The following is a 27,672-nucleotide window of genomic DNA, read 5'->3' as shown; positions in this document are numbered from 1 at the left end:
TAAGCACAAAAGCAATGATTGTACAGATTTACTAATTGAATAAGTGGTTTATAAGTAACAGAATTCAGCGCTGTTTAGTTGTAATCAGTGTTTCTATTACTTCTGCCCCCTCCGCGCTTCAGTTGTTGGGTCCGGTGGTGTGCGCGCATGCGCGATCCGTTTTGTTGGTAACCTGGTATAGAGTGCTGTGCTAACGGCGGGAGGCAGGTAATGACTATTGCTTTGCGTGTAGGAGGGTGGTCGGCGCAGTGTTGTGTGCTGCATTATGGAGGGCCGGGTGTGTCTTGGTGTGGAAAGTTGTAGAAAGATAATAACAAGTAAGAAAACAAATATTTTAGAAGAACAGTAAGGCCTCGTTCACACGTCTGTTTTTCAAATACATCTTCTATCCATGGTTTTCAGGGATAGAGCACTACTCGTTGTAGTCTATGGTGCTGTTCACACGTCTGATTTTTTTTTTTTTGTGGATGGAGATGTCTGTTTTTGATCGGAGTTTTGGGTCAAAATTACCCATGAAGTCTATGATGCATGAAGAGCAGCGTTCACACTCGTCTTGATTAGGAGGATTGCTGGAGTCAGACGATTGGCAGGCACTGCTGAGTGCACCTGGTCACAAATCCTACTCCAGTCCCTGCTGAAACACCGTTACTCATCATGAAATTGAGGAGTGAGGATCGCCATACCCCTGTCCCACCCCAGCTTTGCCCATTTTGTTGGAGCTGGGAGAAACTGGCACCCAAAGTTGTAACTTTTCAAAGCTTTTATGCCAGAATTTCGGCATGAACACACCGGGCCTGTCTGCTGTCTGTAATTAACATCAGAAGGGCTCGTGTACGTGACCATAAAAATCCGACAACTTCTAGCCGTTGTTTTGACAGCTCGCACTCGTATTATTCTCCGGGGCCTTGATGATTAAAATGCGCAAGGAAAAATAAGAGCGGCATGTGCATGAGATTTCAGAAACTTCATTCATTTGGCTGGTGGTGTAAAACAGCGTGTTTTTTTTTTTGTTGTTTTACGCACCAAAAATGCAAATAGTGTGTGCACAAGTCTTATGGGCAGGAGAAGATTCCTAATTTATTTTTTCAACAGTGAAAATCTGATGGTAAAAAGCCACACACTGAAAGAAATCATATCCAAACACTGAAGAACATTGACCAGTGTTTTTACGTGCAGGAAAAATCACAGACGTCTGAATAAGGCTTTAGGTCGTGTTCACATCATGTTTAGCCGTCTGCCAGGATGTAGATGTTAAATCATTATTATGTGTTTACAGCACTGTTAATTGCAGGGTGCTGTGCATGTTTAGGGGGTCTACTTACAGTGCCTACAAGTAGTATTCAACCCCCTGCAGATTTAGCTGGTTGACACATGCGGAATTAACTTGGCATTGTGACATTTGTACTGTAGATCAGCCTGGAAGTGGGAAATGCACTGCAGCAAATATTGTTTTTTTTTTTTTTTTTGAAACGTTAAAAGTTAATTCAGAGTGTCATTTATTATTCAACCCCTCAAACCACAAGAATTCTGTTTGGTCCCCCTAAAGTATTAAGAAGTAGTTCAGGCACCAAGAATAATGAGCTTCACATGTGTGGATTAAAGATCTCTTTTGCCAGCCTTTTCGGACTATTTAAGACCCTCCCCAAACTTGTGAACAGCACTCAGACATGGTCAACATGGGAAAGACAAAGGAGCATTCCAAGGCCATCAGAGACAAGATCGTGGAGGGTCACAAGGCTGGCAAGGGGTACAAAACCCTTTCCAAGGAGTTGGGCCTACCTGTCTCCACTGTTGGGAGCATCATCCGTAAGTGGAAGGCTTATGGAACTACTGTTAGCCTTCCACGGCCTGGACAGCCTTTGAAAGTGTCCTCCCGTGCCGAGGCCAGGCTTGTCCGAAGAGTCAAGGCTAACCCAAGGACAACAAGGAAGGAGCTCCGGGAAGATCTCATGGCAGTGGGGACATTGGTTTCAGTCAATACCATAAGTAACGTACTCCACCGCAATGGTCTCCGTTCCAGACGAGCCCGTAAGGTACCTTTACTTTCAAAGCGTCATGTCAAGGCTCGTCTACAGTTTGCTCATGATCACTTGGAGGACTCTGAGACAGACTGGTTCAAGGTTCTATGGTCTGATGAGACCAAGATCGAGATCTTTGGTGCCAACCACACACGTGACGTTTGGAGACTGGATGGCACTGCATATGACCCCAAGAATACCATCCCTACAGTCAAGCATGGTGGTGGCAGCATCATGCTGTGGGGCTGTTTCTCAGCCAAGGGGCCTGGCCATCTGGTCCGCATCCATGGGAAGATGGATAGCACGGCCTACCTGGAGATTTTGGCCAAGAACCTCCGCTCCTCCATCAAGGATCTTAAGATGGGTCGTAATTTCATCTTCCAACAAGACAACGACCCAAAGCACACAGCCAAGAAAACCAAGGCCTGGTTCAAGAGGGAAAAAGTCAAGGTGTTGGAGTGGCCTAGTCAGTCTCCTGACCTTAACCCAATTGAAAACTTGTGGAAGGAGCTCAAGAATAAAGTCCACATGAGACACCCAAAGAACCTAGATAACTTGGAGAAGATCTGCATGGAGGAGTGGGCCAAGATAACTCCACAGACCTGTGCCGGCCTGATCAGGTCTTATAAAAGACGATTATTAGCTGTAATTGCAAACAAGGGTTATTCCACAAAATATTAAACATAGGGGTTGTATAATAATTGACCCACACTTTTATGTTTAAAATTTAATAAAATTCAACTGAGCAACATAACTTTTTGGTTTGTAAGATTTATGCTTCTGTTCATAAAACCTACTCTCGTTTGCAGTTTGAAGGCTCTAACTTATTTGCATCTTATCAAACCAGCTAAATCTGCAGGGGGTTGAATACTACTTGTAGGCACTGTACATCAGCACATACAGTGAAAATGAACTAACAGTGACAGACTGGCATAGAGGCAGCGGGCATCCTACCCTCCTGGGCTCACAGTCTGTAAGGTACGGGGGACAATGCCTCTGATGCCATACATTCCTATTGGGACAGGATAAATGATAATTTGTTGACCTCAGTTTAGGTCCAACTCTTTGGACAGTCCCATAGAGAATGAATGAATGGAACATAGAAAAGTGATAAAGAGAACATGGATCTGGATCATAAACTGCCATTGATACATAACAGGTGGGGACAAATTGGACAGTCACATTGCAATTTAGTAAATAGAACTCTCTATATCCCATTCAGGTATTAAAGGGGGACAAGTCTTCAGTCGCGCTATTTGACTGCAGACTTGTGAATCTGCGCACTGTGAGGATTCTCTAGTGCAAACGCTGAGAAAGAACAGTCATGTGACCACAGGTACACAATTCGCATACTTCCGCCACATTCCTACTAGTCGTATCCGGCCTTGCTCATTACACGTCTAGTCGTTGCGTGACCGCATGTATGCAAATGTTTGCGTTCAAGTGCCCAGCGCCGGCAATAGAGTCCTCACTGCACGTTGTGAAGATTCACCAGTCTACCGTCACATAGAGTGACTGCAGACTTGTACGCTAAGGCCGGACAGCCCCTTTAAATTGAAGCAATGCCAATGATTGGAACCTGGCAATGCATTTTCCCTCCATTAGCTACTTTTAGAGATGTAGCCAACCAGAGCTAATAGAAAGAGATTACAGCATGGCCTCCATGTGCCCTAAAAACAGATGGAGTATAATTGAAGAGTGACTGTGCCTTGATCTCTGTTTACTATATGGCCAAGTGCCCTTTGGTATGTTCACACGTGACTAGGGTTGAGCGATACCTTCCGATATCAGGAAATATCGTATCGGATTGGATCGGGCCGATACCCAAAAAGTATCGGATATCGCCGATTCCGATACCGGAAACCAATGCAAGTCAATGGGACACAAATATCGGAATGAAAATAAACCCTTTCTTTCCTTGTAGGTTAATTCTACATGAAGTAAAACAACTAAGAATAATGTAGAATGACATGAAAAGCCGGCAATTCAGCAGCGGCATTCACCGGTACCCGACAATTTACAACAGAAAGAATAGAGCATCACACATAGATTAGATAGATAGAAACATGTCAGTCACATATATATGAAGTACAGTGACAGTGTTGCTTACTGTACTTGTCATTTAGTGTAAAGGATTTATTAAAAAAAATATTAGTGTTTTCGTGCACCGTCTCTTTAAAAAAGCCGGCCGGCAATTCAGCATCTGTACCCGACAATTTATAACAGAAAGATAGAGCATCACACATAGATTAGATAGATAGAAACATGTCAGTCACATATATATGAAGTACAGTGACAGTGTTGCTTACTGTACTTGTCATTTAGTGTAAAGGATTTATTTAAAAAAATAATAGTGTTTTCATGCACCGTCTCTTTAAGAAAGCCGGCCGGCAATTCAGCATCTGTACCCGACAATTTAGAATAGAAAGAATAGAGAATCACACATAGATTAGATAGATAGAAACATGTCAGTCACATATATATGAAGTACAGTGATAGTGTTGATTACTGTACTTGTCATTTAGTGTTAAAATAAAGGATTTATTTAAAAAAAAATTGGCGTGGGGTTCCCCTTAATTTTAGGCTCTAGCGGAGGTTAAGCAGACAGCTGGGGCAAATGTTTGAAGCCTGGGAAGGGGGTAATACCCACGGAGCTTCCCAGGCTACTAATATCAGCCCCCAGCTGAATACCTAGCCTTTACTAGCTATTAAAATGGGGGAACCCCCCAAAAAAAATAACGTGGGGTCCCCCCTAATTTAATAGCTAGCACAGGCTAGGCAGACAGCTGGGGGCTGATATTAATAGCCCAGGAAGGGTGCCATGAATATTGGCCCCCTCCCAGGCTAGAAACACCAGCCGTCAGCCGCCCCAGAAATGGCGCATCCATAGGATGCGCCAATTCTGGCACTTAGCCTCGCTCTTCCACGCTGCCCTGGTGCGGTGGCAGGGGGTAATAGGGTTGGGGTTGATGTCAGCTTATAATGCCAGCTGACATCAAGCCCAGGTTAGTAATGGAGAGGCGTCTATAAGACACCCCCATTACTAACCCCATAGTCAAAGTTAAAGAAAAACACAAACACCCAGAATAAAGTCCTTTAATTGAAATAAAGACACAATCCTTTATTGTTCTAAATTAAACCATACTTACCATCACGCCCATTCCAGCTGAAGCCAACGATCTCCTGCAATAAAAGTAAAATAATAAAGCAACCTCATCCTTACCTTTCCATGGTTCCCACGACAGCTTCAGCTCTGCTACATCGAGATGACAGGCTGGACCGCAGCAGAACGCTGCCATCCAGCCTGTCATCCCGCAGACACTGAGAAGCGCAGGCATTCTTGCGCTCCTCAGTGTCTTTCTGTGACGTCATCCAGATGAGCCGAGTTCATGTCCAATGAACTCAGCTCACCTCATGCACGTCACTGACAGCGTGGGAAAATTCTCACGCTGAAGTGCTGAGTGCAGGAGAATTTTCCCACGCTGTCAGTGACGTACATGAGGTGAGCTGAGTTCATTGGACATGACCTCGGCTCATCTGGATGCCGTCACAGCCAGACACTGAGGAGTGGAAGTATGCCTGCGCTTCTCAGTGTCTGCGGGATGACAGGATGGATGGCAGCGTTCTGCTGCGGTCCAGCCTGTCATCTCGATGTAGCAGAGCTGAAGCTGTCGTGGGAGCCATGGAAAGGTAAGGATGATGTTGCTTTATTATTTTACTTTTATTGCAGGAGATCGTTGGCTTCAGCTGGAATGGGCGTGATGGTAAGTATGGTTTAATTTAGAACAATAAAGAATTGTGTGTTTATTTCAATTAAAGGACTTTTTTCTGGGTGTTTGTGTTTTTTTAAATACTTTACTAGAAATTCATGGTGGTCATGTCTAATATTGGCGTGACCCCATGAATTTCGGGCTTAGGGCCAGCTGATAATGCCAAGCTGGCCTTAACCCCTTTATTACCCAGTGAGCCACCGCACCAGGGCCCTGGATGAGTTGGGTACAGCGCCAGAAGATGGCGCTTCAATGAACGCGCCATTTTCTGGGGCGGCTGCGGACTGCAATTTGCAGCGGGGGTGGCCCAGAAAGCTTGGGCCTCCCTGCGCTGCAGATTCCAGCCCCCAGCTGCCTAGTTGTATCTGGCTGGGCACAAAAATAGGGCGAAGCCCCACGCATTTTTTTTTTAAATTATTTCATGAAATTCATGGAATAATTAAGAAAAAAAGGGCTTCCCTATATTGTTGTGTCCAACCAGGTACAAATAGGCAGCTGGTGGTTGGGGGCAGCCTGTTCCTGCCTGCTGTACCTGGCTGGACACAAATATAGGGCGAAGCCCCACGTCAATTTTTTTTAAAATAAATCCTTTATTTTAACACTAAATGACATTTGAGGAGTTAATAAAGATGCAGTCCCTAAATTATTATTTATTTTTTAATTAATTTTTCCCAAAACTTTTGACGTGGGTTTCGCCATATTTTTGTATGCCAGCCAGGTACAGCATCCAGCTTCTATGAACGCGCCATTTTCCGGGGTGGCTGCGGACTGCAATTTTCAGCGGGGGGGGGGGGGGGGCAGAAAGCTTGGGCCTCCCTGCGCTGCAGATTCCAGCCCCCAGTTGCCTAGTTGTACCTGGCTGGACACAAAAATAGGGAGAAGCTTCAAGTATTTTTTTGTTTTTAATTATTTCATGAATTTCCTGAAATAATTAAAAAAAAATTGACGTGGGGCTTTGCACTATATTTGGGTCCAGCCAGGTACAGCAGGCAGGAACGGGCTGCCCCCAACCACCAGCTGCCTATTTGTACCTGGTTGGACACAACAATATAGGGAAGCCCTTTTTTTCTTAATTATTCCATGAATTTCATGAAATACCGTATATTCCGGCGTATAAGACGACCTGGTGTATAAGACGACCCCCCTACTTTCCTGTTAAAATATAGAGTTTAGGATATATTCACCGTATAAGACTACCCCTTTTCCAACGCATACCAAACACCGGTAAAAATTAAAAAAAAACAGATTTGAATTTAACATGGTCCTTTTTTAATTTAAATTCTTATGACATGCAGGTATATAGCAGGAAAACTGTCACTCATAAACATATTAAAATAGGGGGGACCCCACGTCATTTTTTGGGGGGGTCCCCCATTCTAATAGCTAGTAAAGGCTAGGTATTCAGCTGGGGGCTGATATTAGTAGCCTGGGAAGCTCCGTGGGTATTACCCCCTTCCCAGACTTCAAACATCTGCCCCAGCCGTCTGCTTAACCTCCGCTAGAGACTATAATGATGGGGGATCCCACGCCAATTTTCTTTTTAAAAAATCCTTTATTTTAACACTAAATGACAATTGAGGGGTTAATAAAGATGCAGTCCCTAAATTATTATTAATTTTGTAATTAATTTTTCCCAAAAATGTTGACGTGGGCTTCGCCATATTTTTGTGTCCAGCCAGGTACAGCAGGCAGGAACGGGCTGCCCCCAACCACCAGCTGCCTATTTGTACCTGGCCGGACACAACAATATAGGGAAGCCCTTTTTTTTTTAATTATTTCATGAAATAATTTAAAAAAAAAGACGTGGGGCTTCGCCCTATTTTTGTGTCCAGCCAGGTACAACTAGGCAGCTGGGGGCTGGAATCTGCAGCGCAGGGAGACCCAAGCTTTCTGGGCCCCCCCCCCGCTGCAAATTGCAGTCCGCAGCCACCCCGGAAAATGGCGCGTTCATAGAAGCGCCATCTTCTGGCGCTGTACCCAACTCATCCAGGGCCCTGGTGCGGTGGCTCACTGGGTAATAAAGGGGTTAGGGCCAGCTTGGCATTATCAGCTGGCCCTAAGCCCGAAATTCATGGGGTCACGCCAATATTAGACATGACCACCATGAATTTCTAGTAAAGTAATTAAAAAAAACACAACACCCAGAATAAAGTCCTTTAATTGAAATAAAGACACAATTTTTTAATGTTCTAAATTAAACCATACTTACCATCACGCCCATTCCAGCTGAAGCCAACGATCTCCTGCAATAAAAGTAAAATAATAAAGCAACCTCATCCTTACCTCTCCATGGTTCCCAGGACCGGTCCAGCTCTGCTACATTCACATGACAGGCTGCACCGCAGCAGAACGCTGCCGTTCAGCTTGCCATGCGGCAGACACTGAGAAGCGCAGGCATGCTTGTGCTCCTCAGTGTCTGGCTGTGACGGCATCCAGATGAGCCGAGATCATGTCCAATGAACTCGGCTCACCTCATGCACGTCACTGACAGCGTGGGAAAATTCTCCTGCTCCCCGCATGCGCAGTAGAAGTTTCCCACGCTGTCAGTGACGGACGTCCAGGAGGTGAGCTGAGTTCATTGTCGGCTCATCTGGATGCCGTCACAGCGAGACACTGAGGAGCGCAAGCATGCCTGCGCTTCTCAGTGTCTGCGGGATGACAGACTGGATGGCAGCGTTCTGCTGCGGTCCAGCCTGTCATCTCGATGTAGCAGAGCTGAAGCTGTCCTGGGAACCATGGAGAGGTAAGGATGAGGTTGCTTTATTATTTTTCTTTTATTGCAGGAGATCGTTGGCTTCAGCTGGAATGGGCGTGATGGTAAGTATGGTTTAATTTAGAACAATAAAGAATTGTGTCTTTATTTCAATTAAAGGACTTTATTCTGGGTGTTTGTGTTTTTTTTAACTTTGACTATGGGGTTAGTAATGGGGGTGTCTTATAGACGCCTCTCCATTACTAACCTGGGCTTGATGTCAGCTGGCATTATAAGCTGACATCAACCCCAGCCCTATTACCCCCTGCCACCGCACCAGGGCAGCGTGGAAGAGCGAGGCTAAGTGCCAGAATTGGCGCATCCTATGAATGCGCCATTTCTGGGGCGGCTGACGGCTGGTGTTTCTAGCCTGGGAGGGGGCCAATATTCATGGCTCCCTTCCTGGGCTATTAATATCAGCCCCCAGCTGTCTGCCTAGCCTTTGCTAGCTATTAAATTAGGGGGGACCCCACGTCATTTTTTTTGGGGGGGTCCCCCATTTTAATAGCTAGTAAAGACTAGGTATTCAGCTGGGGGCTGATATTAGTAGCCTGGGAAGCTCCGTGGGTATTACCCCCTTCCCAGGCTTCAAACATCTGCCCCAGCTGTCTGCTTAACCTCCGCTAGAGCCTAAAATTAAGGGGAACCCCACGCCAATTTTTTTAATAATAAATCCTTTATTTTAATACTAAATGACAAGTACAGTAACCAACACTGTCACTATACTTCATATATATGTGACTGACATGTTTCTATCTATCTAATCTATGTGTGAAGCTCTATTCTGTCTGTTATAAATTGTCGGGTACCGCTGCTGAATTGCCGGCCGGCTTTTTTAAAGAGACGGTGCATGAAAACACTATTATTTGTTTTAATAAATCCTTTACACTAAATGACAAGTACAGTAAGCAACACTGTCACTGTACTTCATATATATGTGACTGACATGTTTCTATCTATCTAATCTATGTGTGATTCTCTATTCTTTCTATTCTAAATTGTCGGGTGCCGGCTTATGCCGCTGCTGAATTGCCGGCTTTTCATATATTGTCACAGAAGCGATGCGAACTTCCCAGCTCCGGACACAGCGCAGCGCTTCTGTGACAAGTGAAAGCTGTCGGCACAGAAGTCCTGCGCTGTGTCCGGAGCTGGGAATACGCAGCGATGTGTCAGTTTCAGCACAGAAGCGCTGACTGTCTGGACCTACCGCCGCCGTATTTTAACTCCCTCCACCTTATATTAACTCCGACATGGCAGGGATACGGCCACGGCAGCTTATTAACACCCCCAGAGTATCCCCGCATGTCAATTTCTGAAAGTTCAAAAGCATTACCGGCGTATAAGACGACCCCAGACTAGACAGAAGATTTTTCAGTCTTCAAAAGTCGTCTTATACGCCGGAATATACGGTAATTTAAAAAAAAAAAAACGTGGAGCTTCTCCCTATTTTTGTGTCCAGCCAGGTACAACTAGGCAGCTGGGGGATGGAATCTGCAGCGCAGGGAGGCCCAAGCTTTCTGCCCCCCGCTGAAAATTGCAGTCCGCAGCCGCCCCGGAAAATGGCGCGTTCATAGAAGCTGGATGCTGTACCTGGCTGGCATACAAAAATATGGCGAAGCCCACGTCAAAAGTTTTGGGAAAAATTAATTAAAAAATAAATAATAATTTAGGGACTGCATCTTTATTAACTCCTCAAATGTCATTTAGTGTTAAAATAATGGATTTATTTAAAAAAAAAATGGCGTGGGATCCCCCATAATTTTAGTCTCTAGCGGAGGTTAAGCAGACGGCTGGGGCAGATGTTTGAAGCCTGGGAAGGGGGTAAAACCCACGGAGCTTCCCAGGCTACTAATATCAGCCCCCAGCTGAATACCTAGCCTTTACTAGCTATTAAAATGGGGGACCCCCCCAAAAAAAATGACGTGGGGTCCCCCCTATTTTAATAGCTAGCAAAGGCTAGGCAGACAGCTGGGGGCTGATATTAATAGCCCAGGAAGGGTGCCATGAATATTGGCCCCCTCCCAGGCTAGAAACACCAGCCGTCAGCCGCCCCAGAAATGGCGCATCCATAGTATGCGCCAACTCTGGCACTTAGCCTCGCTCTTCCACGCTGCCCTGGTGCGGTGGCAGGGGGTAATAGTGGTGGGGTTCATGTCAGCGCCAGCTGCCATGAAGCCCAGGTTAGTAATGATGGGCGTCTATAAGACACCCCCATTACTAACCTACAAAGTGTTAAAAAGAAAAAACACACACTACACCCAGAAAAAAATAATTTATTTGAAATAAAACACACAATTTTATTTAATTCTTAGTTTACTAAAAATAATAGTTACCTGTCCACGTTCCTGCGCTGATCTCCCATGCACAGCTGTCACATCTGGAGATGGTGACAGCTGTGCATGGCTGCTGTAAGCTCACGCTGCCGGGAACACGTCCGCTCCCGGCAGCGGGAGCCACTGACTGAGGTCACCGGAGTGCATTCAGTCAGCGCAGCTCCGGAGACCTCCTTTACGGCACTGCTGTACCGTGGGAATTTCTCACTATACAGCAGGGCCGTAAAGCAGCTAACCGGAGCAGCGCTGCCTGAACTCCGGTGAACCCGCTTATGCTGTCATTCTAGCGGCGGCAGCGGTTCAGAGCGGTCACATTCTATGTGGCTGCTCTGAACTGGAGATCTTCGTGGGACACTCGTGGACTACTACGGAGGGGTAAGGATAAGGTTGTGGTTTATTATTTTATATTTTATTACAGGAGATCGATGGCTTCGGGGAATTAGGTGTCTTGGTGAGTATAGGTGTAGTTTTTTATTTTTTACTTTATTTTAGGTGGCGATCGGCGGGGACAGGTAATGTATGAACTAATTTCTTTTAGGTAACCACTGGCCACCAATGACATGTATTTAACATTTATTGGGGACACAGTAGGGCAATTTAAATAGCAGGATCAGTCTGATGGGAACTACTGCTCCCATCGAGCTGATCCTGCTGGCAGGAGTGGACGGGGGACAGACATAGGCCGATGGGAGTAGTAGTGTCACATCGGCCTATGTCTGCCTGCACGCACACATCGCACAGACACCCCGCACACACACCCCGCACACCCGCACAAACATCGCGCACACACCCCGCACACACACTAATCATGACGGGTCTGGGAGGTGAGGCTGACCTGTGCGGCCGTGGGAAAGTTCATGTGAGTTCATGCAGTCAAGCATGAACTCACATGAACCCTCTGAGGGCAACGCGGCGACTTCAAATGAACAGCTGATCGGCATCACCTGATACCTCAGCTGTTCATTTGAAATAACCGGCGGGAAAGCGCAGCACAGAACGGGAAAGCCGGCGGTGAAGTCTTTTCACTGCCGGCTTCCCCGCCCGGGTCCTTCACTCCCCGCTCCTTGGAGCTGCGCTCCCCGCCCGGTCCTAACTTACGATCGGGATGGGAGGTGGCGAGGGGAGCGGAGGATCGGGGTGGGAGGCTGCGGGGAAGCAGTATGGGGCTGTGTGATTGTTTAAAAGCCGGCGGCTTTATACCGCCCGCCGGCTTTTAAACAATCAGGAGAATTCTCCCCCGCTGGGATGGCATTCTGATGACAGGCTGGATCGCGCTGCCATCCAACTTGTCATCCTTCACAGACACTACAGAGCGCAGGCATTATGGGAACTTCCGATTCCGGTATCCGATATTGTAAAAGTATCGGAATTAAGTATCGGAATTCCGATACCGCGAATATCGGCCGATACCCGATATTACAGTATCGGAATGCTCAACACTACACGTGACATTTTTGCAGTGTTTTTTTTTTTTCCCATTCATTAGATCAGGAGAAAAGTAATGTAAAAACAGTGAAAGACTTGCCATGCTGCAGATTTCAAAAAACGCCAAGTAGCTCAGAAAATGCATAGAGAAAAAAAACATGCGCTTGAGATTTTTGAAATCACATTGACTTTGCTGGTACTTGAAAACACAGCGTTTTTAAGCTGCAGAAAAAAGAAATGCTGCAAAAACGCAACGTGTGAACATGCCCTAACTGATAAGGTTTGGTAGTCCATTGTTGTATACTTCTATTATTGCCTGTCACAGTGGTGCAGACGTCCTGCTTGTTAGGGGCATCTGAAATCTGATGGAGGAGAAACATGACACTAGTGTGTACGAAGTCTAAACCGAGGAATGATGACATTAATCAGTACTAGTTTTCTTTCTTTTTTTATTGTAGCAGCGTATACACTGTAGGCATAGCAGGTCCGCTCTGGAATCCACTTGGAAAATAGGCAAGATGCCTCTATTTGGAAACACCTTTAGTCCGAAGAAAACGCCGCCTAGAAAATCGGCATCGCTTTCCAACTTGCATGCAGTATGTGTTATATTTTTCTTCCTTTTTCTTTGTATGGCGATAGTGATATATAGTGCATGTGCTGAAATAAATAGGTAGTTGTAAAACTCATATTTTGGTTCACAGCCCCTCACTTAAACCTGTTTGTTTGCCCGTTTCAGACTCAACCCTAGATGAGTGACATTGCCAGCAGTCGTTACATTTCTAGTCGTGAGTTTAAAAATGCGGCACTGTGCGATCAGTGAATAGTGATCTATACTGAACACGCTTATACCTGTTTTGGATCAGTTAAATAGGAGTATATGGGAGATTAGGTGCAGTTTCATGTTAATATATGATGATCATCAAAATTAAGACCCAGCCTTTAGTGGTCTGTTTTCTGTTAAAGGGAATCTGTCACCAAGTTTTTGCAACCTAATCTGAGAGCAGCATGATGTAGGGACAGAGACCTAATTCCAGCAATGTGACACTTACTGGGCTGCTTGCTATACTTTTGGTAAAAACAGTTTTATCAGCAAGAGATTATCACTTGAAGACTAGTATACCTGCTGCCATGTAGTCCTCCATATACATGAGCTCTGTATAACCCCGCCTTCACCACTGATTGGCAGCTTTCTGCCTATGCACAGTGTACACAGAAAGCAGCCAATCAGTGGTGTGGGCGGGTTATACAGAGCTCAGCATTCAGAGAATTGCTAGATTTGCAGGAGATAAAACAGTGATTTTATCAAAACTGCAGCAAGATGCCCAGTAAATGACACCTCACTAGAATCTTGGTCTCTGCCCCTACATCATGCTGCTCTCAGATGGAGTAGCAAAAACCTGGTGACAGATTCCCTTTACGCTTGTAATCAGATTAACATCTTAGCTGAGCTGCTATAATACACTGGGAGTATTAGTTCTTCTTGCATCAGATTACTCTACAACGACAAAGCACATAAGAAGCTCATACTTTGTGCGGACAAGCAGAAATGGGGCTAAATGTAAGCTCTAAAATGTGAATTGTGAATGCAGCTCTGAATTTGTAGGCTGCAATGCAGGATTGGAACAAGATGCATAATATAATGTATTTACTAAGTATAGAATTCATCAGAGTAGAAAGCACTACCTGGTGTTTTACAGTAAGCTTTCCCTGCACATGGCATATATATCAGGTGCAGCCGGAAGGTCATTAATATGAGGTGCTGTGCAGTTGTGGTACTTGTATGGCGCGGGTGAGTTTGAACCAACTATATATTAAACCTATAGCTCGTCCTGCAAAAAAAAATAACCTTACACAGCTCTGTCAACATAAAATGTTATGGGCCTCTTGAAATGTATCCTCATAATTTTTCTTTAAAACTTAAATATAAACTATACAAATTTAAAGAGAACCTGTCACCTTGGAAAATGCTTTTTACCTGCAGATATTGGGTTAATCTGCAAGTAGATAAACTGTTATATTGCTGCCCTATTGAAAGTGCAGATAACGGGAGAAAATCTAGTTATTTCCTCCTGGGAGCCGCCGGCTTTCAGTCATGGGGGCAGTACAAGGCACGGCTACAACCACCACTCACAATACTGTGAGTAGCGGAAGTAAGTACATCCCAACACTTTGATTTACAGCTTGCTCTGTACGGATGCTCTGCAGAGCCAGCTGTCAAAGTGCCAGGTGCAGTGCAAGTGCTTACATCTGCCACTCACTATTGTGACTGGTGACTGTAGCCGCACCCTGTACTGCCCCCATGACTAAAAGCCGGAGGTTCCCGGGAGGAAACAAGTACATTCGCACTTTCAGTAAGACGGCTGGACAGCATTATAGAACGGTTTACTTGTGGATAAAGGGGTATTCCCATCTCCAAAAATAGCATATACAGTGGGTACGGAAAGTATTCAGACCCCTTTAAATTTTTCACACTCTATTTCATTGCAGCCATTTGGTAAATTCTAAAAAGTTCATTTTTTTTCTCATTAAAGTACACTCTGCACCCCATCTTGACTGAAAAAAACAAATGTAGAAATTTTTGCTAACTTATTAAAAAAGAAAAACCCGTGTTTCACTGTTGGGATTGTATTGGGCAGGTAATGAGCAGTGCCTGGTTTTCTCCACACATACCGCTAAGAATTATCACCAAAAAGTTCTATCTTCGTCTCATCAGACCAGAGAATCTTATTTCTCATAGTCTGGGAGTCCTTCATGTGTTTTTGAGCAAACGCTAAGCAGGCTTTCATATGTCTTGCACTGAGGAGAGGCTTCCGTTGCGCCACTCTGCCATAAAGGCCCGACTGGTGGAGGGCTGCAGTGATAGTTGACTTTGTGGAACTTTCTCCCATCTCCCTACTGCATCTCTGGAGCTCAGCCACAGTGATCTTGGGGTTCTTCTTTACCTCTCTCACCAAGGCTCTTCTCCCACGATTGCTCAGTTTGGCTGGACAACCAGGTCTAGGAAGACTTCTGTTGGTCCCAAACTTCTTCCATTTAAGGATTATGGAGGCCACTGTGCTCTTAGGAACCTTTGAGTACTGCAGAAATTCTTCTGTAACCTTGGCCAGATCTGTGCCTTGCCACAATTCTGTCTCTGAGCTCCTTGGGTAGTTCCTTTGAGCTCATTATTCTCATTGGGTCTAACATGCACTGTGAGCTGTGAGGTCTTATATAGACAGGTGTGTGCCTTTCCAAATCAAGTCCTATCAGTTTAATTAAACACAGCTGGACTCTTATGAAGGAGTAGTACCACCTCAAGGAGGATCACAAAGAAATGGACAGCATATGACTTAATATGAGTGTCTGAGCAAAGGGTCTGAATACTTATGACCATGTGACATTTCAGTTTTTCTTTTTTAATAAATTTGAAAAAATTTATTCATTTCTGGGGGTTTTTTTCAGTCAAGATGGGGTGCAGAGTGTACTTTAATAAGAAAAAAAAATGAACTTTTTAGAACTTACCAAATGGCTGCAATGAAACAAAGAGTGAAAAATTTAAAGGGGTCTGAATACTTTCTGTACCCACTGTAGTGGTATGTTTTACATGGGCTACTTAACCCCTTCACCCAGGGCTATGGAGTCAGTATAAAATGGACCGACTCCAACTCCTAAAATATGTATAATAAATTGGGTACAGTAATTCAATGCAGTTTGTGGGGAATATTTTTTCATAAGAATTTGGGAAAGTTATGAAATGTCCTATTCCTGATCTAAGGGTCTAGACTTTTAGCTGAGATGAATCTGTGCTACAGTAAATTTATCACTTAAACATGAGCCATGTATGAGGGAGTCAGAGGTTTGGCTGACCGACTCCACAGCCCTGCCTTCACCACCTCAAGCCTGTTTGCCCCTTCATGACCAGGCCAAATTTTACAATTCTGACCAGTGTCACTTTATGCGGTAATAACTCTGGAACGCTTCAACGAATCCCACTTATTCTGAGACTGGTTTTAAATGACATATTGTACCATGATAGTAGTAACATGTGTTTGATATTTTTTGCATTTCTATGTGAAAAAAACTGAAAATTGGCAAAATTTTGATTTTGCAATCTTTTTAACTTTTGTTCCCTTAAATCAGAGAGTTACGTCACACAAAATAGTTAATAAATAACCTTTCCCACATGTCTATTTTACATCAGCACAATTTTTGAAACATGTTTTTTTTTGTTAGGAAGTTATAAGGGTTTATAGTTGATCAGCAATTTCTCATTTTTCCAACAAAATTTACAAAACCATTTTTTTAGGGAGCACATTACATTTGAAGTGACTTTGAGGGGTCTTTATGACAGAAAATACCCAAAAGTGACACCATTCTAAAAACTGCACCCCTCAAGGTGCTCAAAACCACATTCAAGAAGTTTATTAACCCATCAGATGCTTCACAGGAATTAACACATTTAACTTTTTTTCACAAAAATTTTACTTTAGACCACAATTTTTTTTAATTTTTACAAGGGTAGCAGGAAAAAATGGACCCCAAAGTTTTTTGTGCAATTTCTCCAGAGCATGCCGATACCCCATATGGGGGGTGAAACCATTGTTTGAGCTCACGGCAGGGCTCTGAAGGAAAGGAGTGGCATTTGACTTTTTGAAATCAAAAATCAAAATTTTCTGAAATAATTAGCTAACGCCATGTTGTGTTTGGAGAGCTCCTGACAGTACAGGCACAGCTCCTGGCACATAGAGCCAGGTGTCAGCTGTCAGAATCAGCTGATAACCGGCGGCGATTGCGCGTGCATAGCCTCTTTGAGCGCAAAATCACCATGACTTATCCATACATCCAAGGTCTATACGACGCCCCCATTACTAACCCCATAGTAAAAGTTTTTAAATTAAGACAAAGCAAGAATAAAATCTGTTATTTTAAATAAAAGACCACACCATTTTTTACACATTTATCTAAAAATAAAAAACGCCCAATCCCATGAAGTCATTGCCCCCTGTAAAAAAATAAAATAAATTACTCACCTAACGCCCATTCCATTTGAAGCCATTGTCCCCTGTAAAAAAACAAAAAACAACAAAAATAAGAAACAACCATACCCCTCACCTGTCTGACTTGATGAAATAATCCAGAGTGTCCCACAATGAGCTCACTTGTAGAACAGTCACATCAGCAGATGTGACTGATCTACATGACAGCAGGCCGACACAGGACAGTATTCGCTCCTGTGTCATTGTATACCACTGAGCTGCAATGAGAGAGGTCACACGAGTTAATTAGCTGATGAGCCCCGGTGACCTCACTTACGCCACCACTGCTGCATGAGAATTTTCTCACTCAGCGGCGGTGCCGTAAGTGAGATCGCCGGAGCTCTTCAGCTAATGAACTCGTGTGACCTCTGTCACCGCAGCTCAGCGCTGTACACTGCAGGAGCTCTCACGCTCCTGTCAGAGTATTGCCGGATGCTGGGTAGAGTAGTCACATCTCTCAAAGTGACTGTTCTAAAAGTGATCCGTCGGACACGGATTACGGCAGACAGATGAGGGATATGGTGGTTTATTTATTTATTTTTTTTTACAGGTGAGGGGCATTGGAAATTGAGTATAATGTGTTTTGTTTTTTAATTTTTCTTTCAATATTTTTTATTTAAACTTTTTTTTTTTTTTTTTCTTGACCGCAGGTCACAGGCGCCGGCTGATGAGAGACTACTTTTCCAATCAGTGGCGCCTGCTCTCACTGTTATCAGCGGCAGTTGCCGTAGGCTGATGGGAGTAATAGTCTCTCATCAGCCGACGCCTGTGACTCGCGGTAAATTCTTTCCCTTTTTGCCACTTTTTTGACCCATTTACTTCAATTGAGTCAGTCAAATGGGCAGCAAAAATCTGCAGCAAATCCGCAAACATTTTTATACCTGCATTTTTGCTGCAGATTTGACTGACTCAATTCAAGTCTATGGGTGAAAAACGCTACAAAAAAGCACAAAGAATTGACATGCTGTAGATTTAAACACATTGACAATCCTGACAGGAAAATTCCTGATCGTGTGCACGGCACTTCAGGATTGTCATTTAATTAGCTGACACACAATTACCTCGCGTTTTTTTGGCCCAATTCCGTCCGGAAAAAAAACACATCGAAAACGCACCAAAGAACGCACCGTGTGCACACAGCCTTGTTCTTTTTGCTGCTTACATGTTAAGGTTTTATGAGCATTTTTTCTACTTCAGGTTTTGAAAAATGATTAATGGGGAAAAAAAGGAAGTGGAATCTGCTCCAAAGTAGGCACTGTAAAATGAAAGAAGGTTGCAAAAGTTTTCTCATTTAAAAAAACTTGCTTATTTTGAACAACTCTGCACATAGCCTTACTACGCAGAGTGGGAAAGGGCTTTGTAAGGATGCAAATAACCCCTTACCGAAATATGACGTGTGCTCAGGAACTAGCCCACATCTTTTCCAGCCATGAAGGCTGTGTTATTGGGCCTTCATCTGCCTGTATCAGCGTGTGCAGCAAAGCTCCGCTGTTAACCTATTAAATGCTGTTGTCAGTCTCTTGACACCGACATTTACAGCACGCCGGCTTGGCATCATTCTATATGCCCATCAACGTCCCGTGACACTATCGCTGGTGGCTGATGGGTTGCCATGACAGCTTGGTGTCTGCTGAATGATGCCTGTCAGTACGGTACTTCTGTGAATGCCGCTTCTGTCTGGCATTCATAGGGGGCTGAGATTTTTTGCTATAATACAGCAATACTGTAGTATTGCTGTATATAGCACAAGCGATCGGATGATCCGAGGTTCAAGTCACCAAAGGGGACTAACAAATACAGTGATAAGTAACAAAAAGTTATTAAAAATATGAAAAAAAATCTAAAACGTCTCAGAATATGGCGACAGAAGTGATACGATATAATGAACACTGTAAATAAAAAAATAAAAAAAAAATAAAAATAATTTTTTTTCACATTTTTCCAATGCATCACATGATAAAATGAATGGTTTTAAAGTACAACATGTCCCCCCCAAAAAACAAGCCCTCATATGGCTGTCAACAGAAAAATAAAAAGTTGTGGCTCTTGGAAGAAGGCGAGGAAAAAACACAAACTGAGAATAGCCTTGTCGGGAAGGGGATAATTACACAGTAAATTACTCCTTTCACTGGTTACACTATATTGTTTACTCAGTTTTTACTTAGTAGATTTCCCATCTCATCCCTTTAGATCTTTTTTCCATCTCTTCTAGTTGGACCGGACGACAAAGGAGGTGGAGCTTGGTTTGGATTATGGGGCCCCCAGTATCAGTATTGCAGGGCAAAGTCTGAAGTTTGAAAATGGCCAGTGGATAACTGGTAAGTACGTTGTTAGACTGCAGGCAGTGTCTTGGCTCATATTTGAACAAACCATAATCATCAGACATGAACCTCAAGAACTCTTCAGGAATCACCTTATTAACCCTGGTAATCTTCTCCTCTCCATTCTTTACCTATAGCTCGTGTGTCTTCAATGCTGTCCTAGTGGCAAATGATGCTCTCGTGGGAGGACAGTACACCTTAGTAAACCCTTCATATTTTCTGCTGCATGTTAATAAATGTTACATTTAATGACAATTAAGAAACGAATGCTCAAATGTTTTTGTTTAACCCCTTAAAGGGAATCTGTTTTTCCTATGTAATATGAGAGCACCATTTTGTAGGAGATGAGTCTGATTCAAGTGATGGGTCACTTACTTTTGTTTTTTGATTTTTCACTACAATCATTGTTTTATCAGCAGGAGATTATCACGTCAGAACTAGCAGCCCACGTGCCTCCTAGTCCACCCTCATTCCCAGCACTGATTAGCAGTTTTCTGTCACTGTACAGTGTACACAGAAAAGCAGCCAATCAGGGGTGTGGGCGGGGCTATACACAGACCAGCATTCCAAGCTCTGCTAGATCTGCAGCAGAGAAAACTGTGACTCTATCACAAGTGCTGCACCCAGTAAACTAAGTGACACATCCTTGGAATCAGAGTATCTGTCCCTACCTCATGCTGCTGTCAGATTACATATGTAACCAAAGGTTATAATCCTAGAAGGTCAGAAGTGTAAAGATTCCCATAGGGCTCTGAAACAATGAATATGACCAAAATAGAAAATTGTGCCAGGGAAAAGTAACACAAATATATTAAAAATGTAATAAACTTTATTAGGTACAAAATTTTAAAACCATTAAATACAGGTAGTTCTAGAAAACTGACAAGGACTAAAACCCTGACCCCTGACGAAGCAACAGTCAAACACGTGTTGGGTGTTTGGCAAAAAGTAGCTCACCCACCAAACTATTTGTTTATTTATAACTTATGACTTTTGCTGTGGGTCATTATTTATTAACTGTGCCCCTTACATAGTAAAATGCCCTCTGGATGGTAAAATTGCCCCCTAGAAAATATTAATGCCCTGTACAAGTGCCCTGAAAACACTGTCCACATTTTGCACCAAGAATATAATAATGCCCCATGTGCCCCTTTGACGGTCACAGTACTGAGTGCTCCTATAACAATAATGCTTAAGTCCCCACTTAAAGCACCATTCCAGCGTTTATTTTTTTATTGCACCTCTGGAGTGGTGCTTTAAATGCATGTCTCCTGCCCCCTTCTGATATTCACTTGTCATCCCCTTCATTATTTTCCAAGGTCACTCTGGTCGGTCTCCGGTGAAAAGTGACCTGCCATCAGCTGCAGTGTTTCATGGACCTATGTGAAGGTCATTTTACAATACAAGTCTATGAGAGCCTTGTTCTGGCCTCATTCTGGCACTCATAGACTTGCATTGAGTTCCTGTGACGTAGTTTTTGACTTCCGGACAGTCAGAAGTTACTATCACAAGATGGCGCCGCTGGAGCGGCATCGGTAAGAGGTGGCGGAAGGTGAGTATATGACCGGGAGCAGGGGGCTTACATTTAAAGCACCATGCCAACGCTGAAAAAAAAAAAAAAAAAACGCTAAAGTGGTGCTTTAACATTTGAAGCGGTTTTCCTCTACTAGTTTAACCACCTTTCATTTGTCCTAACTCTTCCCAACTAACACTTTTCTAATACACTTTTATTACCTGCCCTGCTTCTGCAAACTCATCTCTTTGTGGGTCACATATCCTTCTGCTTTGATTCTGGCTCCACTACTTCTGATATGGGGACAGGAATCGGGCGAATAGAGCAGGACATGTCACTGGTGGGGACGGGGTTACATCTCTGTGAGTGACAGCAGTCTCAAGTCTGACCTGAGCATGTGTGCTCACTCTTCTTTCTGCAGGGAGACGGCTCTTCAAAGCATCAGCAGACTCAGTCGGCACCACACATGATCAAACTCTTTGATAATGTCCCCCGGGTACCCCATGTACATCTCCACCATATACAGTATGATGAGCCCACAGTTCCCCTATCACAGTATAATGCCCCACAGCTCACCTATACATAGTATGATGGGCCCACAGCTCCCCCAAAACAGAGTATAATGCCCCTCACAGTAGTCCTCACAGTGTATGATGGTCCCCAAGCTGTATAATGGCGTTGACACTGTATGATGGCTCACTCTGTAGTCCCCACACTTTGACAGCTCCCATACTGTATGAGAGCCCCCACAATAGTCCCCACACTATATGATGGGCCCCTCCACATTAGTCTCCAAGTTGTATATTGGCCCCCATACGGTATGAGGGCCCCCACAATAGTCGCTATACTATATGAAGGCCTCCAAATAAGCCCCCATACTATATGAGGTTCCCCCACATTAGCTGCCATGCTGTATAATGACCCCCACACTTTGAGGGCTCCCCACAGTAACCCCTAAAATGTATGACAGACCCCCCTCCCCACTCTAAGGGTCTCCCTCAATGCATAATGCACCCACAATCACACAAAAAGTTTTAAATTAAAAAAAAGTCATATACTCGCCTAATCCAGGATGCGGATGAGGCCACCGGGCAGACCAACGCATTGATCTCCATACACTACCTCTGTCAACCACAGCAGGAGGATACAAAGGCCTATGCGCGGGCACACTCGCAGGACATCAGAGTCCCGACGCAGCGTGATGACGTCACCGTGGCAGGACTCGGACTTTCCTGTGGTTGTGCCGGTGCCTTGGCCATTGTATCATCCTGCCGTGGCTGAGAGCGGTAGTGCTGGGAGTTAACTTGTCTGTCAATGTAAAATTAAAGAAGTCATGGATTTTGAAAGAAAGGGGATGAACACACCAAAGGAAAAATTGCCTGGTCCTTAAGGAGTTAATTTATCACTTCAGTTAGGAATCATGACATTATTTTACTTAATATAATTCTATAATAGATGATTGATTCATCAGGAAAAAGACTGTAAAAGCTATGGTAGGATTAAAGGAATTAGAAACGGGTTTAGACAACTGCTGATTCGTGGCCCTCCATGGTGTCATCTAGAGTGGTTTTGCCCAGTAGTAGTATTTAGACATTGACTTACTTGTGTATAACAAAGGGGAAAAAGTGCTGTATATCCTAAACTTCTAGTGGTGTGAATAGGACATGCATTTATTTAATTTGTTTTCTGTTGTATACTACATAACAATGCATGCTTCTGATAGAATCAGGTGGCACCGGGTCACAGAAGGAAATCCAGCGTCTTCGGAAGAGGAATCTGCAGTTGGAGGAGGAGAATAATTTGCTTCGTCTGAAAGTAGAGTTGCTTTTGGACATGGTAAGTAATGGTCTAAAGTGATATTACAACTCTGACACCTTCAAAAGTGTGGATGCAACTTTGAACTGTTTTTCACCGAAAAACCCCTTTATAACCTATCCATAGGATAGATGATAACCCGAGCCTCGCACTCCACCCAACTCCCTCATCAGGACCGGTGTGAATATTGCCAGACTTGATGAATCATTACCAAAGTTTATTAGAAAAGGTTTATTAGAAAGTTTAGAACTCTTTTCTCTTACTATTTGAAAAAGGTTTCTATATCATAAAGTGATGGTTTATTACTGTACTATGTTATCACCTTCTGGGTGGTGGGGACCGGACCTCAGAGATGTCACTGTTCCTGATTATCAAGGGGCCACAGAGCCAGTCTAGCATTGCTCACCCTCGACGTTTTTTGTACTGCTCCTATCCACTGACTGCAGGGAACTGTATCACAGCCCATTCATGGCTTTCAGACTGCATTCTTTTTATTCTGAGGATCAGAGGGGGACAGTCAGACCCCTAGTAATCACAATGATGGCAAAATAGACGTCATCTATGTTAACATTAAACTGGAAATTCCCTGTCAGCTGGCCATATATGTTATAGACTGGTTAAAATGTGTGATAGTGGTGTGTTGTTCTTTTTATATTCTTAAATATATCATTTTAATTAACAATAGGGGTAACCAGGTACCCAGCACAATAGAGACAGGTGGGAATCGGAAAACACATCAACACAAAATAATATACAATAATGAGGGCTCACACACCCAACAATAAATGGGTGATTTTGACTCTTATTCCTAATGGTTGTATAAAAACGTGCCATCTGGGATTCTTTCTATCCATCAACAACTGGTAATACAGTCTAGAGCTGTATTTTTATAACTCGTATGTCTAAAATGACATGCCACGTTACATGGAGGGAGCTCTCCGCTCACTGTTTCCTTTCCCTGCCTAGAAGATTAAGGTTGGAGGGTACACTTTTTTATTTTACCCTGCAAAGTTATATATCTTTTTTTCTTTCTCCATTATAAGAAACTAACATTGACAGCAGTGTTCCCTCCTCTTCATGATACATCAGTAATAGATATCTGATGCATAAATACATTTATGGTTGGAAAGTACACAGGTAATGAGAGTGATCAGGTACGGGGAAGTCTTACGTTCAGCAGCTGCGCTCCGCTATAGGGGAACGAGTGGTCACCGTAGCCTGTAAGCATGTAGTAGAGGAAATGGTGGCGTAAGAATATGATCCATGTGATTGGCTTCATCATCTGACCTCTGGTTGTATGCAGTATCCTGATCTATGGCTGTCAGTAAGTTCATGAAACACTATACTGTAATAGTAGTCTGGGGGACAATGGTTGACCCTGTACGTGTGAAGGCTGTAATATGCAGTATGTTCAATCTTTCTCTCTTTTTCTATAACAAAAGCTCTCCGAGGCTACAGCAGAATCCCATCTGAAGGATAAGGAACTGGAGGAAATGAAGAGCTTGAGTGGACGGAGGAAATGAATGAAATATAAGGAACATGGACCCAAATGATCCAGGATCAGCTCATGACGCAATACTTTCATCTTACAGAATATTAATAATGCCCCTCTGCTCCAGGAGTCTGACATCTTATTGGGACCATTCTCCCCGTTCTTTTCAGCAGGGCTCTATCAGTCGCCCTGAACTTCATTCCATAAAGTTCAATTTATTTATTTTTAAATAATATAAAAGTGCAATGTTAGGTTTGTAAAATGTCATTTCTACTAACGATCTCTCCCCGATTAGTGAAATTACCAGTCAAACGTCATGAGTTTTAGGGTTTTTGTTATTTGATTATGAAATTGGTGTATACCACCTGCTGATGTTGCATTTTTAATAGTTGTTTTATTTCTATACAAGTTTTGAATACAATAATGCTTATTTTAAAGTGTTTTTTTTTATTTGCCGCCTTTTGCATTATGTTCATTTTGTAATTGTAGGTGTAAACCCCAAATGCGTTCTAATGCATTTTTGTGGTCGCACACGTCATGTTTGCTGCAGAATGTTAGACTGAAATTCCTGGCACAGTTCAGTATAATTTAGGCTGGGGGGGGCTACATGGTGACATGTATCGCGTGACAAAAACCGTTGTTGCAAAACCAGTTTAGATCTGTGATTTTGCCACGAATAAGGGCTCATTCAGACGAGAGTATAGATTAGACATGTGCGATCAGATTTTTAATCGGATGGCACACTGACCCATGCTATTCAATAGGGCTGTTCAGATGATTTTTCTCTTGGTCTGACTATAAGAAAAAAATTGCAGAATGCATTACTTTTCATCAGAGTCTCACATGAGACTCACACATTCAAGTTTATGGGTGCAAGAAAAAAAAATTGATCCCAAACGGAACATCGGAGTGCCTTCCTATTTTTATGGACAGATTTCTATTATAAAGCTAGGAAACTGTATGTGATCATGTATATTTATTAATGTATGGAAAGTTGATTGCACATGGAAGTAAAAAGTAAGTTTTCTGGATGATAATTTTTCAGATGCTCATCTGCAGGGGCCCTAAAACAGACAAGTCATATGCGACTTGCATTGACGTGTGTGGCAAGTAAGACCAGTGACCGAAAATACAATTTTGGAAATAATTACAACTGTGTGACACAATAAAAATGTAATCTCAATATCATGCAACACGTCATCTTGTAGCCTTAGCTTTAGTGTTCGTTCAGATGAGTGTATTATACAGACATTTGCTATCCTTGTGAGCCACGGACCGTTCATGGAGAGCACAAGCACCCATTAAAGCCAATGTACCAGTGCACAAGGATGATTTTGCACGTGGACAAAAAAAAAGAGTGAGACATGCATGTCTCTGCTTCCATCTACAGATTATTATCAGAATTAAACTTGATATATAAGACTGACTCACACTGGCATATCATACAGAGGAGTGCAATGAGAGAAAGCATCACATTGCACTCTGACCAATGTTATTAAATGAGTCAGTGCTCATCTGCAATCCCCCCCTCCCTGACCGCTCAAGTGGGACTGAGGAAAAAAAAAATCGCAGAACGCTGCAATTAGATGTGAGAATCGGATTGCACTCGCCAATGCAAGTCAAAGGGTGCGAGAAAAAAACTGCACGGACCATGCACTCACATGTCTCAAAGGAAACACGACATTTCATCGGCCAAGTACAATAAATTCACAGCCAGAAACGTCAGAATAGATATATACAATAGATGGATGTCACGTAGACATTTAATATCACAAGCCCCCTACATATAATAAACTAGCACCCTTCAGTGCCTTTCATGTGGCACTAAAGGGTGTTTTGTCTTTTTTAACCTATTAAATAAATTTATTAAACAATTTTTTTGTGGGGTTCCCCCTATTTTTAATTACCAACTAAGGGAAAGCAGACAGCTGCGGGCTTATATTATCATATATTATTGCCCTGGTGTGGTGGCAATCGTGGGGGTAATGTCAGCTGGCATCAAACCCAGGGATTAGTAATGGAGAGGTGTCTATCAGACACCCCCCATTACTATCACAGTAATCAGAAATAAAAACACACACAGAAATAAAGTTTATTTTAAAAATCACTCCCCCACGCCTCATTCACCAATTGAATAAAAAAAATAAGAAGACCCAACAGAGTCCCCCAAATCCGAAGTAGTCCAAAAATGGGAACCTGAAAGACATCAAAAGAGAGGTAAAGGAATAAAAACAAGAAACACTCCCGCATTCAACAATTTATTAATAAAAAAAAAAAATCCCTGCAGCTCCGACGTAATCCATGGCCTTCCCATGATGTCCAGCAATTCTGTACTGCAACCTATGGAGTGTAGTTCTGAGAACGATGCTTCATAGGTCACTCCCGGTCATGTCTCACCCTCCATGACGTCAGTAACTCTGTAGTGTCCTCACACGTGAGACATGACCGGGAGTGACCTATGAACTTACTGACTGAGATGGACTTACCATTAAAATACAACTTTTATTCAATTACTATTAAAAATACATAGAATACAGATATTTTAATGGTAAGTCCACCTCAGTCAGTAAGTTTTTGAATTAGTGGGCTTGTTTTGGAGTTCTTAAGGTCCTCAATCAGTGAATTCTGAGTGACCTATGAAGCATCGTTCTCAGAACAACACTCCATAGGTTGCAGTAGAGATTCAAAGTTACCTGGCGGCTCTGAGCAGGGGTGCGATCAGTAACTACACCGCTCATCAGAGTCGCAGAGTCTCATAGAGGCCAGTGTGACTCGGTCACTGATGAGCGGTGAAGTTACTGATCTCACCTCTGTTCAGAGCCAGCAGCTGTGATTCTGTACTGCAACCATAGGTTATTCCCGGTTAAGGTTACATTTCATAAATTTATCTAGGGCTAGGTGCAGACGTCCAGGTATTCTCTCATCTGAGAGAATTGGGTGGATTATGCAAATCACAGTCTGATCATAGTGTGATCCGATTTTCTCGGGTGAGGCGAAGATGAAAAAAAAATTCTCTATTCTGTTAGTCAGTGGAAATCAGACCACACTCAGATGTCATCCGAGTGCAGTCTGATGGTGTCCACACACTGATTGACTTGCATGGCCAAGTGCGATCTGAATATCATATCAAACGTGGGCAAGCTGCAATTTTTTTTTTCCTCTGACTGAAGAAAAAATGTGATATGTGCATGGGTCATAGAATAACATTGGTCCGAGTG

General features: G+C 43.3%; 1 protein-coding gene across 2 annotated transcripts; it reads left to right on the top strand.

Annotated features, from left to right (window-relative positions):
* Positions 1–98: 98 nt before the first annotated feature.
* Positions 99–24,891, top strand: CBY1 (chibby 1, beta catenin antagonist). 2 transcript variants are annotated; one of them, XM_073644236.1, is made up of 6 exons: positions 121–207; positions 3,241–3,354; positions 12,757–12,894; positions 19,526–19,631; positions 22,871–22,983; positions 24,405–24,891. In XM_073644236.1, the coding sequence occupies exons 3-6, from the start codon at positions 12,817–12,819 to the stop codon at positions 24,483–24,485; spliced, it is 378 nt and encodes a 125-aa protein (XP_073500337.1). In that variant the 5' UTR covers positions 121–207; positions 3,241–3,354; positions 12,757–12,816; the 3' UTR covers positions 24,486–24,891. The 2 variants fall into 2 exon arrangements, with proteins under 2 accessions (XP_073500336.1, XP_073500337.1); XM_073644235.1 differs by lacking the exon at positions 3,241–3,354 and having other exon boundaries at positions 99–207.
* The last annotated feature ends 2,781 nt before the right edge of the window (positions 24,892–27,672 follow it).

This window comes from Phyllobates terribilis, unplaced genomic scaffold (assembly GCF_046119375.1).
Source record: "Phyllobates terribilis strain yellow unplaced genomic scaffold, ASM4611937v1 Scaffold_8__6_contigs__length_399053987, whole genome shotgun sequence".
In the NCBI taxonomy this organism is placed as follows: Eukaryota; Metazoa; Chordata; class Amphibia; order Anura; family Dendrobatidae; genus Phyllobates; species Phyllobates terribilis.
This window is presented reverse-complemented; position numbering and strand designations above follow the sequence as displayed.